This window comes from Pezoporus flaviventris, unplaced genomic scaffold (genome assembly GCF_033815535.1).
Source record: "Pezoporus flaviventris isolate CSIRO_AGI_PZ_B2104156 unplaced genomic scaffold, CSIRO_AGI_Pfla_v1 ptg000023l, whole genome shotgun sequence".
Classification (NCBI taxonomy): domain Eukaryota; kingdom Metazoa; phylum Chordata; class Aves; order Psittaciformes; family Psittacidae; genus Pezoporus; species Pezoporus flaviventris.
Window position 1 is genome coordinate 6,280,373 of NW_026892571.1, and position 23,509 is coordinate 6,303,881.

The window sequence follows — 23,509 nt, forward strand, 5'->3', positions numbered from 1 at the left end:
GCCACCTTCACAGGTAGTTAGCTCTCAGCTGGTATCAGTCATACAGCACAGGCGTAAGTCTCGGCTCATTTTTGAAGTATTAACAATGACTCCCAGTAAACTGAATTTTCCATTAAATCAGAACAATACTTAATCTAAGTGCACTAGACAAATAAAACTAAACAACACTTCTGTTCTTTTATTCTTTTATCTAGATGATATTTTTAATCTGTCGGGTACCTCTACTCCATTAATTTGTCTGCTTCTTTAACGATTCCTTTCAAATCAAATATGTAGCAGATTAAATTATTCGGTATGTATCATGTATGAAACCTGACATTTCCTTTAATCAACTTTCTGATGAAAGTCATTTGCTTCTGTCAAACAGTGAATGAGACTAAATGATTGTGTATAATCCTTTCAGCAAATTTGCTGGAGGACTAGAGCTACCAACAGGTTGAAGACAGAGTAACAGAACCTGGAAATTTCACAGCAGAAAGTAGAGTAAGATCTCCTTGCAAAAGGTAACATACAAGCTACAAATTCTTAAACAGTACACCATAAACTAATAGCTGCAAACCTGATTCCCACTGAATCGGGACACTACAACCATGGATTATCTCCCCTCTTCCCTGTTTGCAGGTCTCCTAGAACCCTGAGTGCACATAACCAGCAAGGTGTTTTCACTCTGCCACCAGGCTCATCATTTATATAGTACTGTTTTACATAGGACTCTCATTTTATAAGGGGAGAGAAAGAGAAGAAAATAAAAGATTTCTCAGTTATATGTGCTGAGGATAAAAGCAGATCTTCCTGTGGAAGATGAACTATAAGAATAAATGCTTTCTAGAGAAGGAAAATAGCTGTTCTATTGAAGAAAAAGATTCTTTCAGAAAAGAACTCAAGACTACAATTCGAAGTGCAAAGCTGGTTTCAGATGCCAAAATTTTCCCCAAAGCTGCATAGTTGTGGTTTCGATCTCATGCCTGTGTGGCAAACCAGAGCTTCCTAAAGGTGTTACTTGGGTGCAATCATCACTGTAGTTACAGCTGGAGACACCTGGGTATAATCCAGCATTAGGATCCACAGCAGGGGATGCCACCAGCTGTGCATCTGACAAGGAAGGAATAAAGATGTTTTGGCATAATTTTTATATCTTTCACAGTGGGATTTGAGAATCTATTGGGAAATATACATTAGTTTCAGAACCCCTGTAAACACCTCAGTGTAGCTCTTGAAAACTGAATGGAGGTCGCTATTTCAATCTCGTACTCGAAGGAAGGTTAAACTAACAGGTGCATTAGGTTGCTCAGGACCTCTGTCCAGTCAAGCTCTGGGTATTTCAAAGAACAGATCCCAACACCTTTATGGTTCCTGTCCCTCGGTTGCAACTTTTCTTGCTACAATTTTTAACAGTTTCCTCTCCTTTTGTCACTGCAATGTCCCTTTTTTAGTGGAAAACTACTGCTAATTCCCCTGTCCAGGCTTTTGGGGTTTTATTTTGGATTGGATTTTTTGTTGGGTTGGGTTTTTTGGGGGATGGGGTGGTTGTGTTTTGGTTGGTTGGTTGGTTGCCTTGTTTGTTTTTTTTCCAATCAAGTTTAACACTGTTTTCCAAGTTTTCCAAGAACCTGAATTACATACATTGAAGAACATTGGCCCCATATCCTACATGATAATACAAACAACACAAAACTTGGTGATGAACTATTAATTCATACAATGGTAACTCATAGTTCAAGGGCTCAATGGTTCAATTCAGACTTTATCCAAAACTATCTGGCTCCTCTTTGAGCAGCTTGAATGAAGAGCAGCTTTTTCATGAAACATAACACTGCTATAGTAAAGAGCCTCATCACATTAAGAGCTGCAGAATGATAATATTCTTCAGCGCAGATTTGTATTCTACAGCTAGGTTCTGACCACGATCAGACTGGCATCTTTCCATGCACTGCATTAGCACAGGTTAATTTTTCTTGTAGTGTGTCAGATAATGTTAGATGCATTAAGGAGAGTGAATGCCTTGTATGACATTGTAAAAGAGAAGACAGGAACTTCCTAATTCCAATCCCTAGACAAATATATAAGAAGATTAAAACAAAGATGAAAGTGCAAATAGCAGTCCTAAACCAACAACCCAAAATCCTTTGAAGGTATTCCAGCTGGCAACTCAGATTAGACAAGTCATTTGCTATGGTGATTTTATTTTGCCAGCCCAATGATGGTGAGAGAAGTTGCCACTTTCATCTCCTCTGACTGGAAGGAAGAAATCACTTCATTTTTCCACCAGGTTTCCCTCCTAACAATGTTATATTGAAAACAAATAGCATTAGATGTTATGTTCAGGGTATTCATGATCACTGAACCAAAAAAAAACAAAACAAACCACAAAACCAACAACAAAACCAACAAAAAAAAACAAAAAAAAACCACCAAAAACAAAACTCAAAACCAACCAAACAAAAAAAAAACCAACAAAACACACACAAAACACCACAAGCACACACACACATACACAAAAAAATAAAAAGCAACAAAAAAAACCCACAATACAACAACAAGAAAGTGAGGAACAAACACTTGAAGAAATAAATGAACATATGTGGACAACAGAATTTATATGGACTACACTCCATGAGACTAGGATTCTGCAAGTAAGAAAACTGAGTCATGAGAAGGAAACAGGTTCACACCATCACATTTTAATGATTTCTGAAATATTACAAATATTCTTATTAGGCAAACCTATTGGAGATTAATAGCAGACTGATACATAGAGCAGAATTATGATTATTTGAATAAATTTGACTACTCTTTTGTTTTCCTTTTTTAGGCACTGGGGGTGTGAGGAGTACAGGAAGAATGGGTAACGCAAGCAAATTGGATTCTGGCTACAAATCCAAAAACATTGAAAAAACCCAGCCAAAACACACACACACAGAAAGCCCCAAACACCTCAGCCTGCACTGTTACAGGGGTTGTTCGTTTTTATAACATAAATTATTAAGTCAGTCCTGTGTCAGCACCTTTAGCATTCTTGTGCCCTCTGCAACATCCATGCCCTTTCACAAGATTCAGTCACTGAACATTCAGCTCATCATTTACTTCAAGCAGTGCTTTTATCGGAGTTTATCAGCATTACTAAATTTCCCATGTTTTACTAAAAAGAAAAACAGAACTCCTTGAGTTCTGCAGTTTTTAGGCCTAGCCAAATGCCAGATCTTGGCATCTCTGGTATCTTAAAACAAGTGAAAATGAAAAACAAAGAAAAGGTCTCCCTGAGCAAACACATAACTTAAAGTTTAGGTTGTTATTTTGGTTTGGTTTTTGGTTTTTTTTTTTGGGGGGGTGGGAGATGTGAGGGGATGTTTCTGCCCCCAAAAAGATTCCCTGAAGTACATTAAAAAACCCCCACAGACTCTCAAAGTGTGTGGAGTGTGATGTTTCAGATAGAAATTCCTTTGCACCACAGATCTTATGGACAGATCATCCTCTCACAGAATACTGACTTGCTAAAAACTGCCCTAACAGCTATCTAAAATAAACTCTCAAGACAGAGAGTCTTGAGCTACATAGCAAACAGCTATGTAGCTCAAAAGATGAAGAGACCGTTCAGCTGTAAAACTTCCTTGCTCAGCTTCTGTCCTCTACAAGGGAACTGGAAAAGGTTGAGGAACAACTGCACACAACTTTTTGAACCAGCTGCCTCAGCTTTTGTGAACAAACATTACAAACTTTGATTTTTGCAGACCAGCCATGCAAAGATGCTTGACAAGGCAGCTGGTATACAATAAGAAAAAAATCAAAAGCCACTAAATGCTGTGTCAAGACCCACCAGGCTGGGACAAGCCCAGGGAGAGATGGAAGAACTAACAGATCAAAATCAAAAAAAAACCAATTCCTTTGGAGAAGAAAGAAACCAAAGAACAAAAATGTGTTAATTTTCCTTAGAAAGACTGCTCAAAGACTAGAGACTACAGACCCCTGCTTTATTTCTTAATGTATCTTCTTTATCTGATATTTAATTTCCACTTGCCATATTTGTCAAATTTGCTTTTATTTTCCAAATGCCTCTGATAGCATCAGATCTTTGAGCTGTTGCCCTGACCTCTTCTTTTCCTTACAAAACTCAACTGAATATCTTAATTCCCATTTTCATTCCCTTTTCAGTTCTGGTGTTGGACTTTGTTGCTATTCTTTTGATTAATTGTGACTTTAAACAGTCCTCAGCAAGGTACACTCTAGGCAGAATTCCTTTTGTTACACTGAAACAAGCCAACTGTAATTCCCAAATTACATAGCATGAGTGCAGTTATATGGGGCCATACTAAAAGTTCAGCAGCCTCTCTCCAACAGGATACAGAGAATGCACGGTACAAAAACATGGCACACACTTGACCAGTCATCCCCTCGAGACAGCATCCCATCTTACGACAATAAACCTATATTTTCCTCTATTTTCAATATCATGAGCGTGATGTTAACTATGTGACAAATTACTTGGAGAGAACAGAAATTGGTGTCAGCAAGGCAAAATTAAAATGCTGGGAGTTTAGCATCCTCAAATCCCCACTACCTGATTTCCGTAACAGATTCCTAACAGAACTGACAAATAAAAGTGTAGGATTGAGGAAGGTTTGATTTGTTTTTAAAGATAAACCAGTCTAAAGACTGGAGTAGAATAATCAGATTGGAGAAGAGCAACTGCAGTGCCAGTAATTTTAACTGGTAAAATCCAATCTATGTGACCACAACCCCACTACCCTGCCTCGTTAGATAAAAAAAATTGCAGGAAGGAATACATAAGAAATGAAAGTACACTGTAAAGGAGGGAAAATTCTCATAGATTTATCAAAGACAACTATTTGCTGGTCTTCAATTCTTTTCACTGAAAACACAAGCTGAAATTCATCTTATCTATTCTGATTTCGGTATAACACTCAACACAGTGCTATATTAAAAAGTTTAACCATGGCACAAAAAGTTGGTCTATTGTAATAACAGTTGGGGAAGACAACCATATGACATCACTCACTGCTGGAACAACTTGACACTTGTCACAGAAATGGATGATGTCCAATTATCCAAAGTACAGACTCCCATAAGTTACTACTTATATCAGCTAGTTTCAGTTCTTTAGAAATTGTGTGTCTAGTCTCAACAGTCTTTTTAGACTGTCTGAACTCTCATATCTAACTAAGCTGAACAGGATCAGTTTCCCTCAGCAGGCGGCTATGACTTTTTAACATCTGTGTTTCAAACATAGAAGATGGGTGGAAGGGTAGGTGAAGTTAAGCAGAACCACCACCTTGGGAACCAACCTTCCCCCATCCACCTCTACCCCAAAGGAGTTCAGCAATAATATTTACATGACTGATCAATGTATTGCAACTATGGAGAAAGTAACGGCCATTCGAAGAAGCATTCTCTATCCCCTGGGCTGGGAAGTATTCTGATCACTGTGTAGGAAGCTCTCTGTCTGAAACATTATAAATAATTCTGGTAGTATTTTTGTAATAAATAAATAAATACATATTTACAAAGAACATATGCAGAGAATGGATATTAGCCTGATCAGACAAGTACAGAAGTGCCTGTAGAAAAAAAGACTGAAAGAGATTGACTTGTTTAGCTTAGTCAAATAAAGCCTAAGAAAAGATGTGGTTGCTCTCTAAACTATGAAGAAAGAAAGCTCTGAAGAGGGAAAAGAACTATTTATCCTAAAAGGACATTGCTGGCACAAGAACAAATGTCTCCAGCAAATGTTAGAATAAGGTTTCAAAGCCTTAGAGGAATAACTGTCCAATAGGAATAATAGGCAGAACCTAATGAATTTTGAAAATAAAATTGGTATTTTTACAAAGAGAATTTGAATCTTTGAATTTGAAGATTTAGGGTTAAATGGAGACTGATATAAGAAAGGACTGGACTTCATCTAAATTGTGTTTTCCTGTTCTATCCTTTCATACAAGAATTACTACTCACATCTACCCTTCCTCAGCCCAGGTCACTATCCAATCTCATCCTACCCATCATTGCTTTAAGCATCTCCAAATACAGCAACATTACTCTCCACATCCCCTCAAGCCTTTTGTCTCAAGCTACTGCTCTGTCACTCTCTCACTACCTCTAAAGATATTACTCCAAGGCAGCCATCAGACAAGCAAAGTTTCAGCCCAGGCATTTGTAGCTTTTCCTGAACACTGTGTTCTTCTGTTGAGCACTGGAGTTTCATCCTTCTTTGCAAAAGATAATTGGAGTGGTCAGAAAGAGGGAAATCTACAGCAGTTTCCCTTGCTGAATATATTTTAATCACTGCTCCTAGGATTTTCTTGGCCTGACCTCAAGTATAACTTCTGTAGCCAAGAAATCTGCCTACACAACAATTCTTACAATAGGGGCATAAGATTGCTGGTCCGAGGCAAGCTGTCACCAGCACAGACAGAAAAAAATGGGAAGGTGCTTCACCCTTATGTTTGGCTGTGTTAAGGAGCATCTCTCATCAGAACATGACACAGGGAGGGCTTACTCACATGGCTGGTCTTTACTTGTGCAAGTAAGCCACTGATGCTTAGCCTGCAACAGTTCAGCCTAGATTGCATGTCACAGTCTCAATGCAAGTGCATCCATTTTTGTCACTGAAAAAGCATGCTGCATTGTGCAAAATTTTTCCACTACTATTACAATTTAGCAAGAAATACACTCCATTGCTAGGTTTTTGTCTATTTTTGGATGCAACCTAAATATTGAATGTCAAGTCACAGGGAGGTCACTACATTCTGAATGTAGAAATATCTTGAAGGCTTTTGTGTAGCACAATGGATAACACAAGCAAATGAAAGAACTGTAACAATCCATGGCCACATCACGACCCCATAAATACTCATCACTACAACCCCAGAAATACTCATCACTACGACCCCAGAAATACCTGGTGAACTACTGCTTACTTTAGTAACCCTATTAGAGTCTTTGTCTCTAATAAAGCACAGTAGCAAAGCACTGTAACATGCTATTCACTTAGCTGTCACTTATAGCTACATTACAGAAAAACATAGCAAAATACTGAGATACAATTACAGTTTACTATACTGCTATTATGAACATACATAACTATTTTTAGCTCTACCCTAAATGGAAAATGTAAAAGCACAAAAGGGTCTCATGTGTCTGCATATGTAAAAATCATTCAAGCCTATCACTTAACATTAACAAAAGAATACCAAGAATAAAGAAGTTAATTTAAATTTTGAAAATGCATCTAATTTCTGGAATTTCAATTAACTTTTAATAGCCGTAAATTTTTTTTCTGTCTTCCAAGTACTAAATCTGTCGCCTCCCCACAGCTAAAAAAAAAAAACAAACAAAAAAAACACACAAAAAAACAAAACAAAACAACAAAACCAACAACCAAGGATCATAGAATCATAGAATAGTTAGGGTTGGAAAAGACCTTAAGATCATCTAGTTCTAGCCCCCCGTCATGGACAGAGAAACCTCACACTAAACCACATCACATAAGGCTCTGTCCAACCTAGCCTTGAACACTGCCAGGAATGGAGCATTTACCACTTCCTTTGGCAACCTGTTCCAGTGCCTCACCATCCTCACAGTAAAGAGCTTCCATACTTAATTTCTGCTATAAGTGTAATTTTGGAGTAATTTCCAGTGCCTTAAATATAACTGTGGGGTTGCTCCCAGTGCCTTTTAAACATGTGATGCTTTCTGTATGTTACATTTGTATTCTTAGGAAGCAATAGAGTGATCCCTTGTCAGAAGTTCCAAGGGTCACTTATGTTTGTATTTTTAACTCCAAATGAGTCAGTCTAAAAGCGCATAAAGTCAAAATCTAGTCAACATCCAAACTTAAATTTCATTTTTTACTGAAATTCCTGTTAGTAAACACTGAAAAATTACAACTCTGATTTTAATATAAAATGAGTAAAAATATTCCAATGTCACTAATAAAGTAACAGTGATCTTTCTGCATAGCAATCATGTTTAAGTCCTCAGGGATTTGGATGAAGGAATAGTTTTCAAGAACAAGTGACAGTTCTCTTTCTCACCTCAGATGACTGGAAGCTGTTTTCCAAGCATCTCTAAATAATTATAACATATTTTCAATCTTGGTGAACCTAAAGCATGCACTACTCCTGATTATTTGAATACTAATGCCATTTTAACGACTTGCAAATTTTGCTAGAAATATGCAAATGGTATATATACACATATATACACGTGTGTGCTGATTTTCTAGTATACTAGCCACGGGAATCATCAGCATCAAATTAATAATAACTGGCATCATTTTGTTTCTAAGGATAGACGCATTTTCACAGTCTCTGCCTCTACTCCCCTCCTCAGCTCAGTCCTTGCAGAGCCTTTGGGCTTTCCACATATGTCACATCTTTGGTTACCCATCTCTGCAAATTAGGAGCTAAGGAAACAAAATTGCCAAAGATGACATTTGGGATTTATTTCGCCCATTATCAAAAATTCCTAAAAAGGTGTCTTATACTTCAAGGTGAAAAATACACCCAAATGACCAAAATAAATACAGCACCATGTGAGAAGGTATGTTTAGGCTGTTCTCATTACAGAATTCAGTCCATCAATGTGTTGGTAACCTGAATTTCAAGATCTCACTCAATAGGAACACAAAAATTAATTATGCCAGGCTTTTTGTTTATATTATATTAATATTATAAATCTTTGCAGTTAACTACTCTCCAGCCAAGGATACACCCCCAAGATACTATCAGGGTTCTTGCAGGCACCTCTGGAGTTAAGAGACTGCCAAAAAGGTTTTTAACTTCTCATTACAAATACTCTTACTCAGCCTTTTTTCAGATCCTCAGAATAATCAATGATATTCCCAAAACTACACTAATGCATTAGGTACAAATTCTTCTTTACATACTGACAACTGCTATTTTCCTGGATGCTATAATTTCTCATTTGAAGACACTGATGCTTCTGTTTCTTCAAGATTTAGTTATTCCACACACATCCCTTTGCATAGCGAGAGACCCAGGATGTGCAACCCTCTGCCACTATAGAGAACAGAATATAAAACTGATTATGACTTTGATTAAACACTAGGTAAGCCATTATGCATAAATCAAATCATAAATATTTGAGAAAAGATCTTTCTTGTCAGGAGGATTTACATGGAAAAAGTATTCGCTCATTTTGTGAAGGAGAGAGGAAACAAACAAAACCAAAAACCCACAACCCACAAACCTATTTTACATTGCCAACAGATAAATGAAAGAAAGCATGATAAATTAATTGCAGTTAAAAGCAAACAGGAACCTTTTCTTGAACTAGTGAAAGCTTACCAAAAATCACTACTTGGAAATTCAAGAGTTATAAAAGGAAGTGCTATACACTTGAATATGCATTTGATTATCCAAAGAAGTTGCTGAACCTACCCCTACATCAGGGTTTGGAAAGAAGCTGGCCATTTACATGTATTTAAAGGTACAATAATGATTTCAAAAATAAAAAAAAAACATAATGGTTACAGGCTTAGGACAACTTCTAATAATTACAAACCAGAATACAAACAACCGCACAAAGCAGATTATACCAATTCTGTCTAAAAACATTTTCCTTAGAAACATTTGGAGTAGCTGTTACCAGAGAGTACTGGCCTGGATGGAGCCAACAATGATTAGTTGCTGTTACACACACCAAGAAAATTTGACAGTCTGCAGGCAAAACATCTTAAAACTTCACAATGATATGAAAACAACTCACAGCACCTATTACAAACACAGTTGGTGTTATTTTGCATATAACAAAACTGAATCTTGGACAAGTGATGCATCAACACTCAAAAGATCAGACCTGCAGATATATCCCACCTTCTAGCCCTTATGCTGTGATCGAAGGAAGGTATTTTCTCCTGCAAAGTCACTCATCACACTACTGAGAAGAAACCAGAGGCTCAGAATTCTTTTAGATATACAAAACCTATGGATTGTCTGGAAAGGGAGATGAACACTACAAATCGCATGTCCTAGAGAGGTGCTGGATATTGAATTCCTGCTATTCTACCATTGGGCATTGTAAATAGCACCCTGGCTCAGCAAACTACTCACCCCTCAATGAAAAAATATCAGGAATCACAAGCTCCATACAGTGTAGATCAGAAGAACACAAAACTTAGAAACTAGCATGGACTTTTATCATGCCCCTGTATACCTATCTGAAGACAATGGCTCAGCCTGCTACATATGCAGTTTTCACATCTCCTTTACCTTCGGTTATGCCTGAAGGTCTTAAACGTTTGTGGGGGAAAAAAAACCTTTTATCATCCCATGACCATATTTCACCCAAAGACATCTTGGCTTTAGGGAAGTTATAAGAGGAACTGAACCTTTTCTAGGTGCCATGAAATGACACTTGCTCTCCTACAAATACCCTCATTATCTTCTGCACTGACAGCAACCCAGTGTAGACACAAGGCCACACGCCTGGGAGAAAAAAAGATGAAGAAGTACTTACCACAAGGACAGCACTCAACCCATCACTTTGGACCTTCTGCACTTGAATGCAGGGTCCTGGCACTTGTAACCTTGAACCTCCGGGAATGTTCCCAGCATCACTGTTTGGGATGCTGCCATTACTAAGCCCAAGACCCACAGATGCCCTGTACAGGTAGGTATGAGTCAGTTTACCCACACCAGTGACCTCCAACACATCTGGTGGGAGATGGGAACTAGGAAGCATGCGTATGCTATAGCAATACTTTTCATACTCATCAGCTGGGCAGCAGCAGCCAGCGCAGCAGCAAGTCTGGCAGCGGCACAACCGCACAATGGCAAGAAAGAGGAGAAATGCCGCAAAGATGAAGGAGACGCAAGCAAGGGAAACAATCAAGTAGATGTTTGTAGCACTGAGCAGTGGTGGTGGCTCCCCATTGTCATCAAAATCTGGCAGTGCCTGGGGCAGGGTGTCAGCCAGCAGGATGCCCACAGTCACAGTAGAGGAGAGCGGCGGATCCCCATGATCCTGCACCACCACAACCACCTTGTGCTTGAGAAAGTCGGTGGAACGCAAGGAGCGTGTGGTGCGCAGCTCACCAGAGTGTGGTGTCAAGTGGAACAGGGTGGAGTCAGAGGAGTGGGCGATGTAATAGGAAAGCCAGGCATTCTGTGCATTGTCTTCATCATCCGCCACCACTTTGGTCACCAGGTAGTCCTCATCAGCCAGGCGGGGCACAACTTCCACTGCTATTGAACCATTCTGGCTGGTGGGGTACAGGATGGCCGGGGCATTGTCATTCTGGTCTGAGATGTAAACATTCACAGTTATGGCAGCGCTCAAGGGTGGTGACCCATTATCCTTGGCTTCCACTTGGAAATAGAAGCTCCTAAGCTGCTCAAAATCAAAGGCACGTTTTGCATAGATGCTCCCATTGGCCAAGCTCACAGACAAAAAGCTGGTCAGGGCATTGCCTGCAACTGTGGAATTCCTGAGCATGTAAGAGACTCGTCCGTTCTCATCCATATCAGGGTCAGATGCTGAAACCTGGTAGAGAAAAGCACCAAGTGGATTGTTCTCCTCCACAAAAACATCAAATGTGTCAGCACTGAAGACAGGGGGGTTATCATTCACATCAGAAATCTGCACCCAAAGGGTCTTCTGAGTGATGATGGGTGGAGAGCCCAAGTCTGCAGCAGTGATGGTGATGTTGTACCCACTGATCAGCTCTCGATCCAGAAGCTCACTGGTGACCAGGCTGTAGTAATTTTCAAGAGAAGGCTTTAACTGGAAGGGAAGGTTATCAGGGATCCGGCAGGTTACTTTCCCATTCTCCCCGGGGTCCTTATCCAAAACACTCAGCAGAGCTATCACTGTGCCAGGAACAGCATCCTCGGGAATGGGATTGGAAAGGGATGTAACTGTTATCTCTGGGCCATGATTGTTCACATCAGTGATCTCCACCAGCAGCTTAGCTGTGCTGGACATGCCAAATGCCCCATTATCCCTTGCCTCAATAAGCATCTCTAGGAGAGGTCTCTGAACAGCTAAAATGCCATTGACTGTCACCTCCCCAGTGTGTGGATGAATTAAGAACATTTGCTGCAGATCAGCAGAAGTAGTATTGCTAAAGGAATACCTGATTTCTCCATTTGAACCTTCATCTAAGTCCGTGGCATGCACTTGCACTACCAAAGTGCCACTGGGGGAGTTTTCCAAGATACTTGCCCTGTAGACTGAGTCCTCGAATTCTGGTGCATTGTCATTGGTATCCAGCACTGTCACAATGACTGGGACATCACCAGACCTTGGAGGATTCCCACCGTCTTTGGCTGTAAGGACAAGTCTGTGAATGGCTTGCTGCTCCCTGTCTAAGGCTTTCTTCAGCACCAATTCAGGATATTTACTCCCATCCCCGCGTGTCTGCATTTCCAAATGGAAATGTTCATCAGGACTCAGCGTGTAATTCTGGACACTGTTGGTACCTTCATCAAGATCTTGGGCATTGGGGAGTGTAAACCGTGCCCCGGGTGACAGGAACTCAGGCACGTTTATATGATATTCACTTAAGGAAAAGCTGGGGGAGTTGTCATTTATGTCTAAAACTTTAAATTCCAACCTATAAAGCTCTAGAGGATTTTCTAACACGAGTTCATAATTCAGAAGACAGGGAGACTTTAATTCACAAAGCTGCTCTCTGTCTAAGGGCTCGTTAACAGTCAAAGCTCCCGTGCTGGCATTTATATTAAAATATTGCTTACTTGAACTGGAGATCATGCGAAATTTCCGAGGTAAAAGTGCAGCTGCATCTATTCCGAAGTCCTTTGCTATGTTCCCAACAGACACTCCACGTTCTGTTTCCTCAGCGATGGAATACACTACTTGCCCGTTCGCGGTGCGGCAAATAAGGCAGAAGAGCATTAGATAGACCCGCATTCTTCCTCCCCGGCTCAGCTCCCCGCAGACCGGCTCCGCAGGAACATCATCCAGAATTTCAGCAAATACCCCGTTCCCAGCGCAAACTGAACGGGCACCGGGGTGCACCGATGGCAAGGCGAGAAGTTCGCTGCAAGCGCGGGAGGCCCCCCGGCTTCGCGGAGGCTCCGCGGCGGCTCCTCGTCTCCCACCCTCCCCAAGCCGCAGGTTACCGCGCGGGGAAAGGCGGCAGCTCCTCTCCGCTGCGCCCGCCGCTCGCTGTGCCCGGCGCGGCAGCTCCGCGCGTCCGTTAGACGCCACCCAGAGGCCGCGGTGTCACCTGCGCCGCCGGGGGGTAGTCGGTCGAAGGGGGATGTCTGCGCTTCCCCCGCCGCCGCTTCTCCCCCTCTTATTTGTTTCTTGCTTTTTAACGCCCCGACAGAGATCCGAGGGGCTCCGCGCATGGATGCGTTTCCGTGAAGGAGAGACGCTCCCCCCGCCCTTCCCTCCCTCTGCTCCTTGCGGGAGAGGCAGTGAGAGGGCGCGGAGCCGCACGCTGTCAGCGCACCGCGGTGGAAAAGAAACGCGTATGAGAAGTGACAGGCGTCGGCTAAACACGGAGAGGCGCAGCACAGTCAGGCTCCGGCTGAGCACAGCGCTTCCCAGAGGGGTTTTAAGAGCACAATTCAAGGAGGCAGCTGGCTCTACCCCTGTGAAACTTAAAGAAAGCGAGGAGGGAAGGAGAAGGGAAAAAAAAAAAAAAAAGAAAAAAAAAAAGGTTGGAATAAATGAAAAATAAAAGTGGGGGAAAAAAAGCATTTTTCCTCTGCCTTCTGGACAAAGTAAAAACGGATTATTGGAGAGAAGGATGTCTTCTTCGACTTTCCCCGGTTGGATCACTCACAGCCACACAAGAGCCCTCATCCAGCCTGCCAGAGCAGGATGGGGATGGCTCAGGTGGGCTGCTGCAGTGGAATTACTCTTAAAGAAGAAAATATCGGTGCCATAGAGATGTTGGATTTAGGACATGCCCAGAACTGTGGGGAGAGACGATCTGATACCACACAGCAGATAACAACTGAAAATAAAATCTGATCTCTGCTCCCCTTTTTGCACCATGGGCACTGTTTGCAACTGTGGCTGAGGAGATGGCAAAAGCATTTCAAATATAACCCTGGAAAACTTTCCTGGAATGACCTTCAGCAGCAGTTTACACAGATGGGCCTCAAGCCCTGACAACATCTGCAGTCTCCTCCACTTTCAGCTTCCTTCTGTGAGAGCTTGTTACCATGAGATCCTGATTGCTCAAAAGAGGCTATAAATGTGCGACAAGGACAAATCTTAACTCTTCTTGCACTCATTGTGCTTCTTTATGCAACAGAATTTCCAGGCAAGTGAAAAAGTACATTTCAGTTATACATAGTATCAGGGCCTTTCAAAACAGAGAATTGGGAGCACAGCCAGAAGTTGTACATTAAATGATAATACCAAAAGAATCAATACATCTGTTTATATCCTCACAACTCGGCAAAACCTCACAGTGAGGTTCCCATCCTGCCTGCACTGGAGTGGGCTGTGGTCAGTACCTGCAGATAGTATTACTTTTTCATTCTAGGCACCCCGGGCAGTACCCAAGTGTTGCATTTTACTTCTACTGTGTTGATGTTCCAACAGCTGTTAGAGCTACAGGAGCTGAGGGTGGACCCACCTTAATTCACACATTTTTTTAGTGGACCACTGCATACAGCATACAGTGTAAGTATTTACTATACACTGTTTCCCTCGGTGGGTTTGTCCTCCATTGCTAACTGCAGAAATCCCGTTCCCACCTAATTACTATAAAACTGTCATCCGGACTCTCACTGTCCCAGATTTGCCCTGAGCTCCTGTTCTCCCAACATACAATGTCTTCTACAATATATGAGAGTTGCTAGCTTTACTGCTCTGTAGTGATGCACAGACATAAACACCCTGAATCTATACAGTAACACCTATCAAGGCTACAGGAAAGACTGATGAATTTCCCTTAACAGCCTGCAGAGAAGATAAATCTATCCCCCTGGGAAGCTGGGTGTTGGTGACCGAAAGACACACACAGGTAAAACACACACAGCCTTCGCTCATCCTTCTGTGAGTGGGTTTGCAACAAAGAAATCCAGTAATTCTGGGGCCAAGATCCTCCTGCTGAACACATAAACCCTCTCAAAGGCAGATTTTCTATAAATCTTTACTGTAATAACAAGCTGTGTTTGTGCATGCCACAGCCTGAAATACCCACAGCATTAGCAGAAACTGATTGATACACAATTGCCAAAACCAAAGTAATCACACATTTGCCTCTTCCCAAGATCTACTCACCTTCTGAGAAGTATCTGGCAGCCGACACCAAACCTGTCTAAATCATTTATTACTCATTTAGCACTGAAAAAACTTTCAGCTGCTACATTTTGGAGCGTTGCCTAATGCTTCTTTAGAGGGCTCTAAGGGAACATGCTATTCATTCTTTTTAAACGTTTGTAAACCTTACAAACTTGCTCTAATATTTGGGCATCCCTTGTCCTATTGTCTTTTCTCCACTTTCGCACTTATTTGGCCGACCTTCCACCTAGCCTCTCTTTTCAGGCTCTCCAATCTTAAAGATCTCTCCATCTTAAGTCGCTTACCCTAATTACGTTATTTGCACAACAATCGCATGAAACATCACCAATGGAAACACTTCCCTTGGTATTACAGCTGATAATGGTTAAAACACCTCATCTTTGATGTCACTTTGCCTTAGTGTGCCGCCTCCAAACCGCTTCCTATCCTTCCCAGGGCTTGCCCCATTCTTAAAGCTGGTTTGACCCGAGCAATTCAACGCTTGGCGATCCCAGGCACCGGCCGGAGCTCTGAGATCTCACCACCACACAAACCCTCATCCCGTCTCGCTCTCAGAGAGCTTCCACCACGCCCTTCCGCGCGAGAGTGATGCATTAACACTGCCTAAGAACCTCCTTACGCTCTTGCTCCCGCCCCGTCTTATATTTTCAGCCAGTCATTCCCTGTGACAATAAGACGTAATACGTCGTGAGTCCGACCGTGCACAGTGTGCTTAAAACAATGGCAGCGAGCAGAAGGGACTGTTAAACAAAGGAGGTGAGGGGAAGGAAGGTGAACAGAGGGAATAGTAAACCCGGGTTATCTCGGAGCTGCAGAGCATACCGCTGCCCCACACGAAGGACTACGCGTGTTTGAAGGTGCCTTTTCCGCGGGTAGTACCGCTGAGGTGGTGCGGGAGCGGAGCCCTCGGCGGCGGTTTGTAGGACACGTCCCTCTCGGTACCAAGGCGTGGTACAGGGCGCCCACCGGTGCTAAACTAGGGGACACAGCTCCAGCGGGAGACGGCCGGAGGGGCTGGATCCGCCCGGGGGAGCGACAGCGGCGGCAGCTGCCCACGGACCTACGGGCAGCCCCGCTCTTTATCTCCGCCTGGAGGGAGCAGCTGAAGAGCTCGTATTCCGACTGCAGCCCGGCAGTAAACAGGACCTGCCTGCGGACAGAGGAAAGCGGAGCTCCTCCTTGAACAAAGCCCGATTAACCAACGCGGAGCCGCGGATGGAGGTGCAAGATCCTCACTACCGCCTTTCCACGGGGGCTCCCCCGGGCGGGGAGGAGAGCAGGGACGGCGGTACCCCAAGCAGCCCGAAACACCGCGCTCTTCCCACCCAGGGTCCCGCCTGGCAGGCAGACCGCAGTGCCTGCCGTGGGAGCCGTTACCCGTGGGAACGGAGCAGCTCCGCTATTGCTCCAAAATCTCTGTCGCCTGCCTGCCTCCGCGGGGGCTGGCAGAGCGGGCAGCAATGTCAGGATACCCTTCAAGTCACAGGAGCTCGCAGCTCCTACGTACTGGAAGACAAAATGACTAAAAGGAGCCCGGGAGAACTATCTCGTCTACAGAGGATTTCTAGATTTCAGCGCCCAGGAAAATCATTACCCACATCAAGCCACAGAAATATGGACCCAGAACGTGCTATTATGTTGCAGGCAAGAACTCGTCTCTTGACCGCGAGGACATCGGTCGATTCACCCTCAGTGACTTTGAGGAAGCTGCTGGGGGGCACGACAGCAGAGACAGCGGGCTCGGTGGACCAGACTCGCTCGGGCTGCGGAGCAGCTCTGAGCCGAGCACCCGGCATCTCCAGCAACTCCACTGAGCCTTCCCCTGCCTGCAAAATCCCCAGTTGCAGGCTGCAACACAGCCTCCGGCCACCTCGGTTGGGGTGGGCGCTGTAACCGCCGCTCTGCTTCCGCAGCTCCCGCGGAAGCGCTGTCCAGCACGTTATGCCGACAGCAGCGCTGCTCACCAGCGTCATCCACCAAACCAACATGCGGTGAGATGAGAGCCTGGGCTTTCAAAGACCAAAAACTGCGCGAACGATATCTTCTATTCAAGGCACTGACAATATTCTAGCGCGTTCTGCTGATTCCCGCCCAGACCATGCTAAGCAGTAAAAGCATCCACGAGCTGTTTCTAAAGTCGCTTTGTTTCTGAAATACAGAAATATTTCCTGACAGTGTATAGCAAATCCCTTTCAGATCTTTACTGCAGTCATAGAAACCAAGAAACATACGGAATCCAAAGCCTCTACTGCCCCAACGATCAGCATTAAGAGATTCTTCATCGTCCAAGGAAACGAGGTGCTTCTCACACCCGTGTTTTTCGATCGACTGCTACAGGATTAGTTAAACCTTCTTATAAATGGAACCAGATTCGCGCTTTGCTGTTCCTGCCTTCCATGCCATCCATGTGAACTAAGGGAAGAAAGCGACAGCTCTACAACTCTGGGATAAGCCTTGCTGCTCCCAAGGGAAGATAGCTCGCGCATACTGAAGAGGCCATGACTCACTCCCCTTTAAGCACGAGCAATCGGACGTTGTCAATGGAGACTAGAAAAACAATCCCCAGCAAACACACAAAAACGTAAAGCGATCTAAAGTAGACACAGAACAGAAAGAAATTTGTAGGACATGCTCACGTTTTTCTGTGGATGAGCGGGAAATAACCCACTCCTATGATTTTTTCCAAGACGGACACAATCACAATCAGGTTGGAAGAGACCTCAAGGTTCATCTGGTCCAGCCTGCCTTTGCAAAACATAACTAGATGACCTAGCAGCCTGTCCAACCGAATCTTGTTTCAACACTGGGGAATCCACCACTTCCCTGGTAAGATTATTCCAATGGATTGTTCTTATTGTGCAAACTTTTCCTCTAGTGTCCAACCTGAATCTCCCCGGCAGCAACTTGTCCCAATACCCCTCATCTTTTCCATGTGACTCCTTGTAAAAAGGGGGTGTACATCTTCTTTGTGCCCACTCTTTAAATACTGGAACATGGTGATAAAGTCTCCCTGAGCCTTCTTTTCTCAAAGCTGAACAAGCCCAGCTCTCTCAGCCTTTCCTCATATGGCTTCTCAGTCCTTGTATAATCTGTGACCCTTTTCTGGACTCTTGCCAACCTGATCACATCTTTTTCATATAGCAGGGATCAAAACAGTTTTCCAGGTGTGGCCTGACAAGCACTGAGTGAGATGACTATCTATGCTGGTGGTGCCCCTGTTGGTGTTCCCCAACATCCTGTTGACTTCCTTTGCTGCAGCTGCACACTGTTCACTCCTATTGAGCCTGTGTCCACCAGGACTCCCAGATCTCTTTCCAGAGTTGCTCCCCAGCCGAGCAGATCACAGCCTGTGCTGTACACCCATTAGCACCATCCTTATCTTGGAAACTATCTACAAGTTTTAGTCATCTTTCATCTAAAACACTTCTATTAGTACAACTCCAACAAAATATACATTCACAAAGGAAATATATTGCATTACAGAAATCACGTTGCCATAAAACTACAGTAGTTTCCTGAACAGGTGTCCTTGGTGAATTGAGCACGTGACATGAATAATACACAAGTACTGCTTGTTCTTACTACTCCATCAGCGCTACAGGCATTGGTTTTATAACGAAAACTAAATCAGATATATCGCTTTTCCCCGTGCATTCTATCCAGTTCCTAACATCGAACAAGGAACACTAAACATGACCCTGGACATTTAAAAGATTCAGTGCATGGCCAGGATGAGCTCCTTCTATAACGGTATTAAAACAATATATAACAATATAACGGTAATTAAACAATCACAGAGAGAAATCAATGTGGAAACCAGTACAGAAAAATTCTTTTTTTGCTGAATCTGTTTCCCTGCTTCTTCTGCTGGAAGAAGCAAACATTTTCTACCCACCATCTCCAGCCTACTCGGTATATAGATGATCTCTGCTTTCACTTTTCCCTTAACCACACCTCCCCCCTTTCTCTACTTCCATCAGCTTTCAACTCTCCTCTCCACAGCACATTAAGGGACAGATGGGGTAGAACAGATGCCAGAACAACACAAACACGGTGGGCATCCCCTCCTCAAACAGCTCTCCGCAGAATTCTGCATCTCGCTCCACTTCCTTCACACTTCAAACGGACTTCCAGAAACGAGTACTCAGAACCTTCACCAAAATTTCTGATCCTCCCGGCACACCATAACTATTGATATAATTCAGCTTCTTAAAATTGGTACAAAACATGAACCAGCCAACTTCTGAAGCAATAAAAACACGAGGGAACCGTTGTGCAGCCGAACACAGTATTTATCAAACCAAGAGTAAACACACCTAGTTTCCAAAATAACTACTGCTCTAATTGCAGTCAGCTTGAGGGAGCAACCGAACACCTGGGCACATCCCACGTGTTGAAAGACACTAAAAAAGGGAAATGAAAGATCTGCTAAAGCCAACACTGTCATTTGATGCCAGGTAGTGGGGAAAAAACACAAACTAGCACCATAAAAATATGAGTAAACAATCTCCTACACAAGAGAAATGAAATGCACCCGAAATTATAGCGATCAGCTAGCCAAACAGCGAAATTTCAAAAGGGAAACACACACCTCTAAAGAGGATAGGATAACTATGGCTAAATCAACAACAAAAAAAGCCTAAAACTCACGGTGCAAAAATACTTCCACAGAAAAAGTGCTTTGATACCTGCGATAAACACATAAATGTATTGGCTTTCGCAAATCATAGGTGTGGTTATGTGGATATAACCGTACGAGTTTATAATAACAGAAACAAAACACGCTAGACACAAGACCAGACAACAAGTTAAAAAGGTTCAGATCTCTTGATCAAAATGGAGTCACATAGCAAAAGAATTTGTAAAGGTAAAAGAAAGGGGGGTGGGGTGGGGGGTGAAGCTTGATATAAGGAAAGCTGGTGCCTGGAAAACATAAAGTACTTTTTAGCTGAACAGGTTGTAGAAAGAGACCAATGTTTATGTTGTAAGTCTGTGGAATGTAGTGGCCCCACTAAACATGAGTTGTTTCACACTAGTCTAGTTTCAAAGAGCAATGTTTGTCTGTAGTAACAGGATTTAGTGGCCCCACTAAACATGAATTCACCATCCACTTACCAGTTAGAGACAGAGCCTCCCAAGCACCTGATAGCTTGGGATACTCCTTGTCTGCCCATCCTGCAATTTTGCAGGAAGGTCACACTTAAATCTTTGCTAGTTATCAGAACAGTTATACAGCTTGTTGTGTGATTACTGGGGTCCAACTGTGCCAAAGGTGAAAAGTACACTGAGGAAGACTGCTTACTTCATCTTGAAGACCCCTACTCACAAGAGAAGACTGTTTACTTCATCCTTAAGACCCCTGCCCACAATCACCACAGAGCAGTGCACAGACGCTGAGAGGAGACTTAAATAAATTCTTGAAGCTAGTTATAATATCCCCCACCTATATGCGGGAATTATGAATATATATGTAACTAATGTAATAGTGAAAGTATATAAACCTGTTACAAATGCTGATCACTTCCGCCTCTGGCTAAAGTCATGCGCCCAGCGCTGTTTCTTTTGCTTTATTCGCTTCGTCCCTCAATAAAACCTTGTTACCTTATTTAGAGGAGCGAGTTCCTATTTCACAATACCTCAATTATCCGATAAAAGTGATGTATAAACACAACAATCCAAGAGAGAGGCTGAAAAATGTAACAATTTGCGAATACACTTACCACACCTGAAGCAAAAGGGGAGAGAGACGGCCCCTTCCCAGCAGAACCGTTCTCTGCTCCGGGACCCGGAGGCGGCGGCGGAAAGTTGGGGCTGAAAACCATCAGGTCGCTCTTGCCCGCACCATCCGCCACGCACAGGCTCCGGCTCTGGCGCTGCGAGTACGACCAGCTCCCCACTTCGCTGGCGCACACGAGCGTGGCAGGACCGGGACCCGACAGCACGGCCGACCGTGGAGCCCACCGCGCCGCCCCATACAGCACCACCGCCAGCAAGAACAAGCTCGACACCACGCAGATAGCCACCACCAGCCACACGTTCGTTGTCGTCGCCGCAGATGCCGCAGCCAATACACCGCCTTCTGCCGGCCGGAGCCCCGCCTTCGCAGAACCGGAGACAGAGGCAGCCAGCGCCGTCTCGTCCCTTCCCACCAGCGACACGCTCAGCGTGGCCGTGGCCGAGCGCGCAGGCTCGCCGTGGTCCCGCACCACGATCACCAGGCGCTGCCGAGGGCCGTCCGCCTCCTCCAGCGCCCGCGCCGTGCTCACCTCGCCGCTGTAAAGCCCCACGCGGAACGGGCCCTTGCCCCGCGGCTCCCACAGCTCGTAGCGCAGCCACGCGTTGTAGCCCGAGTCCGCGTCCACCGCGCGGATCTTCGCCAACACCTGCCCCGCCGGCGCCCCCCACGTCGCCCACGCCCACAGCGCCAAAGAGTCCGCACCCGACGCCGCCGAGCCCGCGGCCTTGGCGCCCGGCCCGCCCCCGGCAGGCGGCAGCAGCACCGGCGCGTTGTCGTTCTCGTCCAGCACGAAGAGCTGCACCGTGGCGTTGCCGCACAGCGCCGGCTCCCCCGCGTCCACCGCCCGCACCTCGAACTGCAGCACCTGCAGCTCCTCGTAGTCCAGCGGCTGCAGCGCCCACAGCCGACCGCTCTCCGCGTCCACCGACACGTAGCTCGACGCCGGACGCCACCCGACGCCCGACACCGCGGCCCTGCCGCCGCTCTCCGCCACCGAGTAGCTCACGCGCCCGTTGCCCGCCTCGTCCGGGTCCCGCGCCCACAGCCGCGCCAGCTCCGCGCCCGCCGCGTTGTTCTCCCGCGCCAGCACCGTGTACACGGCCTGTGCGAACGCCGGCGCGTTGTCATTCACGTCCGACACCGGCACACGCAGACCCCGGCTGGCGCGCAGCGGCGGCGATCCGCCGTCCTCCGCCCGCACCTCCACATCGTATTCAGACACCCGCTCCCTGTCCAGCGCCTCCCGCAGCACCAGAGAGTGCGAGCCCGCGAACGTCGACACCAGATCGAACGGCGCCGACGGCCACACCGTGCAGCGCACGCGCCCATTCGCCCCCGAGTCCCGATCCGACACGCTCAGCAGAGCCACCACCGTCCCCACAGCCGCGTCCTCTGGCACCGGCACCGACAGCGACGTCACCCACACCTCCGGCGCGTTGTCGTTCACGTCCAGCACCTCCACCACCAATCTGCAGTGACCCGACAGCGGCGGGAAGCCTTTGTCTCTTGCTTCTATTGCGATCTCGTAACTATCCTTTTCTTCGTAGTCTAAATTTCCCCGAAGCCTCATTTCTCCTTTGTTTTCGTCAATGGAGAACATTTCTTTAACTTCTGTGGTGACATGCTTACTAAATAAATACATAACATCACTACTAATGCCTTCGTCCAAATCCGTGGCACTGAGCGTGATTAATAGAGTTCCTGGTTCTGAACTCTCTAAGACTTTCACTTTATACACAGACTGGTTGAACTGGGGAGCGTTGTCGTTCGCATCCAGCACAGAGATCACCAGCTCCACTGTGCTCGTCAGTGGCGGACGGCCCCCGTCAGTCGCCGTCAGCACAAGATGGTGAATCGGCATCGTCTCGCGGTCCAGAGACTTCCTGAGCACCAGGAATAACGACTCGCCCTCTTCCTCCGTTTTTTGTATATCCAAACCAAAGTGCTCGCTGGGGCTGAGGCTATAGGAGAGCTGTGCGTTGGCTCCGACATCTGCATCCGACGCGCCCTCCAGTGGGAAACGAGACCCCGGCAGCGACGATTCCGCGATATTATGGGCTTCCTCTTTTACACTGAAGACCGGGGCATTGTCGTTGATGTCGGTGACCTCCAGTTCCACGTGGAAGACGCGCAGCGGCCGCTCCACCAGCACCTCCAGCCGCAGGGAGCACGGCGCGCTCTTCCCACACAGCTCCTCCCGGTCCAGCCGCGAGCTCACCACCAGCGCCCCGCTCGCCCCGCTCACCTCCACGCTCGCCCGCCGGCCCTGCGACACCAGCCGCAGCCGCCGCGCCTCCGGCTCACTCGCCTCCAGGCCCAGGTCCTGCGCCAGCCGGCCCACCACCGTGCCGGCCTTGGCTTCCTCCGGCACCGAGTACCGCACCTGCCCGCCGACCAGCACCCAGGCCAGCTGCAGCACCAGTACCAACAAGGCACCAACACACACGCCCATCGCCTCGCACCGGTCCGGGCCCGCACGGTTCTCAGCCGCCGCTCGGTCGCTCGCCT

General features: G+C 45.5%; 1 protein-coding gene across 1 annotated transcript in view; it reads right to left on the reverse strand.

Annotated features, from left to right (window-relative positions):
• LOC133271254 (protocadherin alpha-10-like) overlaps positions 1–23,509 on the reverse strand; it is a 101,789-nt gene that overhangs the window by 64,873 nt on the left and 13,407 nt on the right. The window contains exon 5 of the mRNA XM_061457199.1: positions 21,531–23,507. Within this exon, the coding sequence (XP_061313183.1) occupies positions 21,531–23,507 (1,977 nt within the window). The remainder of the gene's footprint in view (positions 1–21,530; positions 23,508–23,509) is intronic.